General features: G+C 34.4%; 1 protein-coding gene across 1 annotated transcript in view; it reads right to left on the reverse strand.

The window, feature by feature from the left end:
- Positions 1 to 11,409, reverse strand: part of ECT2 (epithelial cell transforming 2) — a 58,393-nt gene extending 46,984 nt beyond the window's left edge. Inside the window, 9 exon segments of the mRNA XM_044914806.1 lie at positions 1 to 19; positions 815 to 888; positions 2,072 to 2,179; positions 2,915 to 3,004; positions 4,420 to 4,602; positions 6,353 to 6,445; positions 6,552 to 6,631; positions 8,073 to 8,224; positions 11,396 to 11,409. The exon segment at positions 1 to 19 is cut by the window's left edge and continues 139 nt beyond it. Coding sequence (XP_044770741.1) covers positions 1 to 19; positions 815 to 888; positions 2,072 to 2,179; positions 2,915 to 3,004; positions 4,420 to 4,602; positions 6,353 to 6,445; positions 6,552 to 6,631; positions 8,073 to 8,202 — 777 coding nt within the window. The 5' untranslated portion in view covers positions 8,203 to 8,224; positions 11,396 to 11,409.
- Between the last annotated feature and the right edge of the window lie 783 nt (positions 11,410 to 12,192).

Genomic DNA, 12,192 nt, shown 5'->3' on the forward strand with positions numbered 1-12,192 from the left:
AGGAACTTTAAATTCATTTCTGAAGTCATCAACTGATGCACAGAAATCCCTAAAAACAAAATATACTCTTCTAAAACCAGCTAAAGTTCAGTAAGCATATCAATTTATAAATCTATAATAATTCTCAAGGTTTTCAGCATAATCCATTTATTGAAAATATTTTACATGTACTCCTGAAATGTTCACAAAAACATCCAGTTAAAAAAAAAAAAAAGAATTGGTGTGTCCTCAGTCATCCCGGAAATAACTTCTAACAAAATTTGATCACAAGTAGTCTTTACAAGATTCAGATCCTTGCTCTGGACATGAAATTTTCTATGTATTCCAGGGGTTCTGTAGTTTCATGAAATGTTAAATAATGATGAAGTAGAATAGCAAGGAATTATGAGGTTGGAAAGCTTAACAGGTTGTGAATTGCAATCACCACTTAGAATGTAACTAGACAAACACAGTGAAAAAAGTGTAACAATCTAAATATCCAGATGCATTAAGTTTTTACGTAATAGTTTTAGAATGTTAACAATAATCAAAATTATTTCACAAGGTAAAGTCTGAAGATATCACAGATACTTTCCAATTTTCAATTTTTTATTATTTTTTTTTATAATTTTGCTCCTCCTAGACTTTATTCCTTAGGCTATCCAAAGACTAAATTCATTTTATCTACACTATCTATGAATTTAGGGTTTTGGGCACATGGGTTTATATTCATAACATACTTAATTCAAATAATGAACTACTGAATTTCTAGAAGTCCAATGTGCTATCCATAACGCCAGAGCCACCTTGAACTACTGAATTTCTAAACACTTACTGTTCATTCCGCCTTTCCCAAGCTTTATAAATCCATTCTGACTTCATAATTGGAGTGCCCAGGCTCACAGCAATCTAAAAATATAAACATCAATTATAATAAATTTTCACCTTAAATAACTGCATTCATGGAATTTCTAAGCAATTTTATACATACTGTTTTTTGCAGTTTTAGATCATTATTCATCTGCTTTCTGACAAAGTATAAAGAAAAATTAACAGAAAAACTGTCTTTCAATCATACAATTTAGGTTAAAATAATTTAGAACAAGTTCCATGATGTCCAAACCATTTCCTTATTTTATTTATTTTTTTTAAAGATTTAACTTATTTATTTGACAGAAACATAGCGAGAGAGGGACCACAAGCAGGGGGAGTGGGAGAGGGAGAAGCAGGCTTCCCACCGAGCAGGGAACCCGATGCAGGGCTCGATCCCAGGACTCTGGGATCATGACCTGAGCCGAAGGCAGATGCTTAACAACTGAGCCACCCAGGCGCCCCTCATTTCCTTATTTTAAATAAACATAACTCTGAAGCTAAGTTCATCTTTATTTTACTATATTTCTATTTCTCCTTTCTCCATCTTTACTTCCTTGGAAGTACTGACTCCCAAGATAGGACTAGAGAAGAAAATATCTGATTAAGTCATGAAAAACTAAGATATGAATTGGAAAGAATACCTCCCAGGAATTCAACATTATCCCAAAATTACCATTTGTTACATAAATACCCTGATGGAGGGTGGGAACAAGGTGATAAATTCTTTGTAGATATTCAAGTGCAGTCTTAAACTAAGATTTTAATTCTAGTAAAAGTAGTTTCTCCTGTTCTTTTATAGTTTTCGCTAGTTAAATCTTATAACCATTTTATAAGAACATAACTTTGTTCTTATTAATACCATTTAGACAAGAATGAAATATCTGCTCAACACTTCCTAACCCCCTTATTCACCAACACTTATAGTAACCTTTGCTAATATTAATCATCTGCCTGAAATGTCACCCATCTACCAAACTCCACAATCCTACTCATTCACAAATCCTACTTATTTCAAGACCTAACTCAGGTTCCATTGCCTCCTTAAAACCTAAAGGACCACACTCCTATAATTTAAAATTTTTACTAAATGTACATATAGCAAAAATGGAATTTCTGATCCTCAATAAACTGTGGGAGAAATAGATAGGATGATATTAGTACTGTTATTAAATCCACCCCCCCCCAAATGCTATACTGAAATACACCCAAGTTTACATACCCTGAATTTTTCTCCTTGTGTACAATTTGCCACCAAATGTGTAACTTTTGAATTAAAGTCTTTTCGAATAACTCCACCCATGTGATGAACCAATGTCACCAATCTGACCTCAAAAGAAAAATTAGGGAACATTAACTTTATGATTAATTTGAACAAAATTTTAAATTATGTTTAGAAGTCATTTAGAATCTACTGAATAATTTCTATTTATAAGGTACATATAAGAATTTTTATAAAGATAGGAATTTTATGTCAAAAAAAATTAAAGATTCATTGCCTAACAAGCATAGGCAAAATTATACATAGAGATAAGCTAGCAAAGATAATTACACAAAACTTAATTAAACAACTGGCTTTCATGCATCCTAAACAGAAGACTTCTTTTAAACACCACGTTATATCACACCAAGATTCTGCCCACAAAGTTACAGTATTACCCTATTAGCTCAAACACAGAAAATTTTATGAATCAGAAAAATTTCTATGAATTCTCTAGGGCAATGAATATACTTTAAGCCTGGACTTGTATGACAAAAAATTGCAATGTATTAACAAAAACTTGAAATAAGGTAGCTGATGATACTTAACAAAAAGACAATTTAAACAGATCAGATAGTAATGAAGTCTTTCTCTTAATTCATATGCCTGCCAGCCTAAACAAAATGTTTCTTTACAAGGCTCTTCATAAAGTTTCTTCATAAAATTTAAAATAGTATATTCATAAATTCTCCTTCAATATGTTTGAAATAAAACCATGATATAATTAACCCCCCCAAAAATGTCAATTTAAATTTATTTGGCTGGAAAAAATATTCCTTGAATAGAATGTTTTAAAATACTTACTAGTTCTTCTTTTTTCCTAAATCCAGTAAAGCATAGTACTAGATTCATCATGCTTGTACAATAGAGTGGACGACATGAAAAAGGCAAAGGCTAAATAAAGGACACAACAATTTTAAATCTGTGAGTTTTCTTTATAGTAGAGAACAGAACACATCTTTCTCAAGCTAAAACATATTTCCCCCTCTTGCCAATCAACTTTGTCAATCCAAAGATTTCTTGCATTTTTCCATATGCAACAAAAAAATAGCAAAAAAAGATTACAAGTTTTATAATACAAAAATCCCCCATAACTCCCAATTTATATTTGACACACACAATCTAAACACACTTTACTACTGGCAAATTAAACATATTTATATGCAAACTTTCAGTTCTAAAATATACTTTGACTCAAAGTTTTATGTGCTAGGAAAAATTTCAGACTCCATACACTATTGTAAATGTTTCCAATTAAAATTCCAATTTAAAACAGTTCAAAATATTTTATAATGAACACTATGTAAATTACACATATACTTGAACCAAATATGATTCCAATTTTTGAGCTAAAAAAAATGGAAATAGTAAATAATTTAACCAACAGAAATAGATATATATATGTATGTATGTATATATATATGTGTATGTATGTATATATATAAATAATAGGAAAAGAATGGTTAAAAAAATAAGTATAGATATATAGTTCCCACCATTATGCAAGATTATTTAACAATTTTGGTCTTTAAAAGGTTTACTTGGTTTTTTGAAAGCAACACTTCTGAATCAAAACAGAGAATTAAAGATTATCATGCACCTTACTAAGTATCTATAACAAAAGAAGCACAAAATTGACCTATACAATTTTAAGTTAATAAGGCAAGTTCAATAAGAATGGCAAAACATAGCAACAAAACCAAAGAATACAGACTAACTCTACTACAACTCTAACACTGAAATGTTATTTAAAAACAAAAAGCAGGGGCTCCTGGCTGGCTCAGTTGGAAGAGCATGCAACTCCTGACCTACAGGTTGGGAGTACAAGCCCCACACCGAGTGTAGAGATTACTTAAAATAAACAAACAAATAAACCTAAATTTACAACCCAATATAAAAAAAAAGCTAAAATAATTTCTTTAATTTTAAGCCATGCAGTAACAAATAAAAATGGAAATGTGTACTTATTCTGTGGAAGAAAATAAGTTTATATATATATATACATTTCTGGAACCCAAGTTTAAAAAATTATTTCTCCCAAGATACTGCAGGTATTAAGATATATATGTGTGTATGTATACACACAAATATGTAATTGTCATTATTTAACTTTCGAAAGTCTTAGACTTTCACTCTTAAAAGTTACAATAGAAAGATTTTAAAAACTATATTGGAGTAGCCAATACTATCCCTATTCTAAATCTTACACACTCCCAACAATTAACAGGATGTTTCTGCTTATGAATTTTCACAAAATTCATTAATAAAAATTTAACCTTGAAAGTCATAATAAATGTCTATTTTCTTACCTCTCCTTTTTGGGCACAGTTTAAGATAACTGGTGGTCCAATAATTCTATAATCAGTCTTGTGTAACTCATTAAAAACAGAATCCTGGAAGTCCATGACTATGAATACATTTTCAAATTCTGGAGAATCCAAACTTTCAAATTCTTCCGGTGATTCCATCTTTACAAAGGGCACTTTAATTTCCTTGATTTTTTTCAGGTGGTTATTAGAAATAAAAATTATTTATAGATTACAAAGTTAATTTATGTAACTCTAAATAACACCTAAAAATCAATTCACTATCAACACTTTTTTATATTTGTAGTAAACTTTTAAATCACACAATGAGCATTATACTTAATAGTGAACAGCCTTATTTCTTTACTATTTGTTTTTTTATATATACATTTCTCCATCTATACTGATATTAAATTTTGAATATTAATATTATAAAGGCATAACTTTGGACATGACTAATACACATATAAAATTAAAATGATTTTTTTGAGAACACACATTTTGATAGTAAGATGCATTACAAAGATATCCACTATTACTTTTTATTCTCACCAAGAAAATGATGCCACACTTAACAGTTCTTCCTGCATAAATCATCTTCAGAATGATTTATAGAAATAGAAAAAATACTATGGCACTTAGTATCTACAAAAAGGGTATAGATTAACTTAATCATTTCAGGATATATGAGGGAAATAAGAGAAAGATATGAAACATGTAGGTAGCTATTATGTGGCAAACGTAGAATATAAAAAGGCTTTCCTGTTTAACAATTTATAATGCACATCTATGAAAAAGAATGAACATATTTAAGTACCTGTATGACTCCTATGCAAAAAGAACAGAACCATTTAAAAGAAAATCCTGAATAGGTCAGTAAATTGTTTGGGCTTTATTTGCTAGGCTGATGTGATGAGCTGAACTGTGTATCCTCGAAATTCACATTGAAGCCCTAACCTTCATACCTCAAAATGAGACTGCATTTGAAGACAGGGCCTTTTAAGAGGTCATTAAGGTTAAATGAGGTCATGTAGGTAGACCCTAATCCAATCTAATTGGTGTACTTACGGGAAGAGGAAATTTAGACACACAGAGTTATCAGGGATGTGCATGCCCAGAAGGGCCATGTGAAGACACAACAAAAAAGTGCTGGCCGTCTGCAAGCCAAGGAGAGAGACCTGAAGAGAAACCAAACCTGACAACACCTCGATCTTGGGACTTCTAGTCTCCAGAACCTAGAGAAAATACATTTCTGTTGTTTAAGCCACCCAGTCTCGGTATTTTGTTATGGCAGCCCTCACAAACTAATACAGCTGGTATATAGAATTAGATATATTTCATATGCTGAGACAAATTCCCTGATGACTGTCAAATTATTGTGATTTATATTTTTTAAGATTTTATTTGAGAGAGAGAGAGAGTGTGTGCAAGCAAGCAGGCAGGGGGGCGGGGAGTCTTAAGGAGACTCCATAACAATCGTGGAGCCCAACCCAGGGCTGGATCCCACCACCCTGAGAACATGACCTGAGCCAAAACCAAGAGTTGGACACTTAACCGACTGTACCACCCAGGTGCCCCTGTGATTTATAATTTTGGAAATAAAGCAAGAATTTGGAATAAACATAAAATTAATGGGAAAAAAAGAAGCTAGAGTTTAAAGAAAAACATCAGACCTTTGTGAATATATGTGTGCCTTTTAAATTTAACAATGCCAAATTACAGTGTAAAAAGTTCATTACTTATAATATATACCATAGTTTGGGATTTCAGAAACACCCAAATTTTTTAAATAAATATAAAAGATTCTGTTCATCTAGCTTCAGAGTGCACAAAATATACCTTGTGCCTAATTTAGGCCCGATCACCATTAAGTGGAATTTAAGAATACAATCAAGAGTAGTGCAGCATGCCACATGCAATGAAATGCTTGACCTACCATATTAACAACACTTTTTATTAATTTTTCATCCGACTTTCCAGGACAACTTTCTCTTATCTTTATAACAGGGACTTCCATTATTTTAATAGTCTGTGGAAAAGAGACTTAAGTATAAGATTAAGAAAACTATAAAATTACTTAAACACTGATGGAAGAAAGATAGCCTTTCTTAAAAAAAAAAGCTAAAATTCCATACCTTTAAAGCTTTTATAAGTTCTTCTTGTTTTCCAGCTTCCTGAACCAATATCAGTCTCGTTTCAATTTGAGGCATTTCTTCTATTAAAATTAAAAATGTTTAAATATATTTATCAGGTACTAATATCAAAATCAACAGTTCTTAATCCCTCTTTTCGCTATATCTGGCATGTTTTTCCATCTTTGAGGAGACTCCTAACTTTCTCTAAAATTAAAATGACTTAATTCTCAGTTTATTTTTTAAAATTTGGCCATCTATCACTTTAGAGAAAAAAAAAACAAATTGCCACAAAGTATACAAACATTAGCACTCCTCCTAACCAAAAAAAGCATTCACTATCTTGCACAGCCATCCTCTTCAACAGTGCATACAACTTCGGGACAGACCCATTTATATAGTGGCTAAGGGAATAAGTGGCTTTTCACCTAACCAGTCATAACTGGGTAAATTCTAACAGTGTTGCAGCTAGATTGCCCTCACACACAGAAAAAGCAATATTCAACAATAAGATGCTTTCTCCTTCAAGCTGAGAAGCATTAATCCAAACAATAATCAAAAATCTATACGGTATAAATGGCTAAAATCAACAACACAAGAAACAACAGGTGTTGGTGAGGATGTGGAGAAAAGGAACCCTCGTGCACTATTGGTGGGAATGCAAACTGGTACAGCCACTGTGGAAAACAGTATGGACGTTCCTCAAAAAGTTAAAAATAGAGCTACCTTATGATCCAGCAATTGCACTACTGGTATTTACCCAAAGAATACAAGAACACTAATTCAAAGGGATACACATACCACTATGTTTATAGCAGCATTATCTATAATATATAGATAATGAGTATATATAAATATATATATATATATTATATATATTACTCATATATTATCATAATATATATATATTATATATATTACTCATATATATAATATATAGATAACTATAATAGCCAAATTATGGAAGCCAAGTATCCATCATCAATTGGTGAATGGATAAAGAAGATGTGGTGTATATATAATGAAATATTACTGAGCCATAAAAAGAATGAAATCTTGCCATTTGCAACAACATGGATGGTGTTAGAGGGTATAATACTAAGAGAACTAAGTTGGTCGGAGAAAGACAAATACCATATAATTTCACTCATGTGAAATTTAAGAAACAAAACAAGCAAAGCAAAAAAAATAAGAGAGAGAGACAAAGCAAGAAACAGACTCTTAATAGAGAACAAACTGATGGTTACTGCGGGGGTGGGGGGAGTTAAATAGGTGATGAGCACAGGGTGATACATAGAAGTGTTGAATTACTATATTGTACAACTGAAACTAATATAACACTGTATGTTAACTGGAATTGAAATAAAAACTTAAAAAAACTACAAAGAATAAAAGATTCTGTCAACAAATATTTACTGAATAACCGTACTCTAGCTTAACAGTATTACAGTTAAATTCTAAATTCCTAGTCAGTTTAGGATTAAAATAGTGATTTGGTGTTTTAAAGTTGATTAACAGGTTTACCTTCAACATATGAAGCAGATCGAATAACTACATTTTCCTTAGAAATTTCAGTAACTTTAGAATCAAAAATAGAGGAGTCTGCCAAGCTTGTCCTCCCAGTAGTAGATGTTAATACACTATTGTCAGCCATTGTTAGTACTCTTCTACGTTGGCTGAAAAAAATAAAGTTTGAATAAAAATACATGAGCGTTGGGCAAAAACATGCATTAGAGGCTCTATTTTTATATCTAGAATTTATAAAAAGTATTACTCATTTTTCTTAATACCGAACCAAAGAAATGTCAATTAACCTCTCTGAGCCTGTTTCCCCTTCTGTAAAATATACTACTACCTGACTCATAGGAATATAGTAAAAATAACAATGTATGAAAAGTACTCAGAATATTACCTGACATATAATGAAAATTCAAGAAGGTAGTCATAAATATTCTATCTCCCTCCTCCTCTACCCCTTGCCCTCAACCAACCCATTTTCCTATCTTCATTTACAATACTACCATCATCCCTCAAATAATCCCTGTCAAAAACTATATCTATCCTTACCCTTTCCTCTACTTTATTTTGCCTCCCCCAAATTCCTATCAATCCTATCTCAAGTATCTGGGACCTCATAGAGTTGGCTCTGATTATTAATTTATTGCCAAAGCAGCTTCAAATTTTAGAAAGAAAGAGCTGAGACCTGGCCCCACTTCTCTATGGTCAATGCCACAGTGGCCACTTGGTCAAATACAATAGCTCCAAACAACTTTATCATCAGTTTCTTCAGATCACTCTCCACATTGTTGCCTGGGTTGTGGTCCTAAAAACAAATGTGACCATATCACTTCCCTGCTTAAGAACTTCCATGAGCACTCTTCCCTATAGGGTCAAGTCCAAATTCACCATCAGGTTTACAGTTTGGTCCTAGCCTAACTCTTCAACCTCATCTCCTGTTTAATTCCCGCAGTCCACATATACTGTATGCTCCAGCCACAATGTATTTCTCAGCATTTTTCAAACACAGATCACTATTTACTCCACACACCTACTTACATTTAATAGTACTCAATTCTCCACCCAGCACATCTTTCAACTCCCAACCCACTGCTCTTGACTCATCCTCTGTGGATGTCTCTATATATCTCATATGTAAGTAGATTGCTCTCTTATCTGTATTTTCATATTACTTTACTATCATCTCTCCTTTAAAAGATATAACAAGACAATTACGCATGGGTTCGTGTCAATATGGCTCTGGACATTAAAGGATTTTTTTTTTTTAAGACTTCCAGGACTTAAGAATTGAAAGGTTGGGCTAAGAGGGAATAAATAAAAAGTTAAATGAATTTTCATCAATTCAAATCAAGGTTATTATGTAAGTTTATTATCTTGAAGTTAATTTCCAGAATATTGGGCAAATACAAAGAGGAGGCCCTATCTTTATCTGGTACATGTCTGACCTACTGTACCCTCTCCTACTTTTCTTAGGTTAATAAAATATACAAATATCTTCCACCAGCTTTTTATCAAAGTAATAGTTTAAATAAACTATATGCTGTGGAGAAATAGCATATAGTTAAGGTATCATTAGCATCACTTCTAGATGGTGATATTAAGTAGTGCGAAGATGAGCACACTAATAATATCCAAAGACCTAAGCATAACTGTTAGGCGCACACTTCAAAGCCAGGCAACCCAGCCTCCTGTCTCAACTCTGCACTCAGTTTCCACAACCAAGAAAAAGATAAGAAACAACTCAAATCCAGTTGTGATGAAAACTGAATAGATGACATCTTAAAATGAGTGACAATTATTAACTTTCATAATATTCATAATGTGGACATTTTTAATTGTCTTACCATACATCCATATCAATCATTATTCTAAAGCTCTCCAAAGGAATGCCCCAACAGTTGTTAATATGAGTCTCTATTTACAATCAATGACAAATTCTATCGAGCCCTTATTTTTTGTTGTTAAGTCTCCTACACCTAACGGTTTCCAGTGAAAAAGAAAAGCCTCTACAAAGGCTATCATTCAAAGTTCCCTTAAAAGAACCTTAAAAAAAGTCAAGAGATGAACTAACATACTTTAAGGAATGAAGGAGGGAGATTTTAATAATCAAAAACATGAATTTACATCTTTCTCCTATGCCTGTTTAAAGGCCAACAAAATAGGTAATTAAAAATTAAAATTGTCTCTGTTAATACTGTATATGATCAATTTATTGCTGAAACAGCTTCAAATTTTAGGAAAAAAGAGAGTTGCGTGGAAAGTTGATGACAACACCCAACGCTCTGATTACAAAAGGAAATACACTAATCACTTTTTCACATTCATGCATTCTGTAAGCTTGTAAGACAATAGGATCGGTGTTCATAAACCTATACAGCTTGTTTCTCATCCAAGAACATAGTCAAGCAGCTTTTGACTAAATAACACATGCCTCTTTTCATCCCAAAGAGAAAATCTGTCACTTAAACAAATATTCACTTTAGTTTCCTTTTACTTATTTTTTTAGGCAATCATCTTTCAGAGGAGCTAAATGAAATGCTGGATATGATGGTAGTGTTACTAACAATAATAATATTAGTGTTAACATTATAAACATTATGGTTAATATTTATTTAACGCTTAATATGTGGCAGACATTGTTCTAAGTCTTTTACTTTTATTTACTTAATCTTTGAAACCATCCTAAGAGGCACGTACTATTCCTATCTCCATCTCATAAAGAATCCTAGAAAAGAGAGGTCAAGTAACCAGCTCAGTCAATAAAATAGGGATTCAAACCCGGGCTGATTCCAGAGCCTTGCACTTTTAACCACTAAGCCAAACAAATCTGTACCGGGGAGGAAGGCGCACGCGGGGGGGTCGGGGGGGGGCGGTTAGGCGGAGGCCGGAATGGGCTGGCGTTTTTAAAAACTAAAAAGTAAACCTACAGAGAAGACACCAAAAAGAATCCTAGAGTGAAACCACTAAGCACTCTGAGATAAGCCCCCGAAGGCAGCAGCTGTGGGCCGCCAGAACCGCAGGGACAAGGCGGCTTGTTGAGACCACGCTTCCCAACTCCCTCCCTTCATCCAGACATTCTTGCGGAAGAAATATCTCACCAGGTGAGAGATGAAGATGCCCAACAACCTGGAGGGCTTCGGGATCCCACTGCGCTCACTGCCCAGCTGTTGGTAGTGCGGTGGGGGAGTTCCCAGAGCCAGGAAGCCTGAGCAGGGGTGCTCCGGAATTCGCGGTCATGGGGCGGGGCAGCCAGACAAGAGAAGGGGCCCACTGCTCCGGGGACGTTGGCCCACTCCCACCTCCCCTACCCACATCCACAAAGTCCTCACCACTCTCAAAAAACGCCTCGGAAGTCCACCTATTCAAGCACTGATTCCCCTTACTGGTACCGCCATCCCTCGCGGGTGTCAGCCACAACCAATTCAAAAAGTGAGCCTCTTTCTCTAAAAGCCATGCCGATTGGCGCGTGATGTCAACCTCCTTCCCATAGGCTGCGGTCTCCAGAGGGGCGGTGATTGGCCACTGCTCTCCGCCCACCTCCCCGCAGGCGCCGATTGATTGGTTCTGCGTGTGTTTCAAATAAACCTAACGGCTCGCACGTTGGAACGACAGGAGTTTGTAGAGAAATGCCCGGATGTGACCGGGAGATGGCAGTGGTAGCTCCTGGGCTTCTCTGGGAGTGGCAGGTGTGTCTGAGGCTACCGCTTGTTTACTCAATAAACTTCCCATTTCCTGAGTCAAGTTTGAATGGTTTCCTGCCCCCCCGACCCCGCGCCAGCTTTTTTTTTAAGCGTCACTAAATCCTTTAAATTAAATCAGTGCCCCCACGGTTGAATTTTTTTCACTGCTTGCTGGGAGCTGAAAGATTTTCCTGCTTGTGTGCTTTCTGCTTTAGGAATGTTATTTAAAGTAGGCTTCAGAGGTTTTGACTTTGGTTGTTGGCGTGGCACTGCCATGGACAGGGAGGGGCTCTCCAGGTGGACTTCAAATCAGCAGCCGCCTATTTAAATTCTAATGTATGTAAGCACTGCACTGGTCTGAGGAATTTCACCGGTGATTAGAATACATTCTTAGTGTTTCTCGGACTTTTATATATATATATATATATATATATATATAAGTTTAC

This window comes from Neomonachus schauinslandi, chromosome 1, assembly GCF_002201575.2.
Source record: "Neomonachus schauinslandi chromosome 1, ASM220157v2, whole genome shotgun sequence".
In the NCBI taxonomy this organism is placed as follows: domain Eukaryota; kingdom Metazoa; phylum Chordata; class Mammalia; order Carnivora; family Phocidae; genus Neomonachus; species Neomonachus schauinslandi.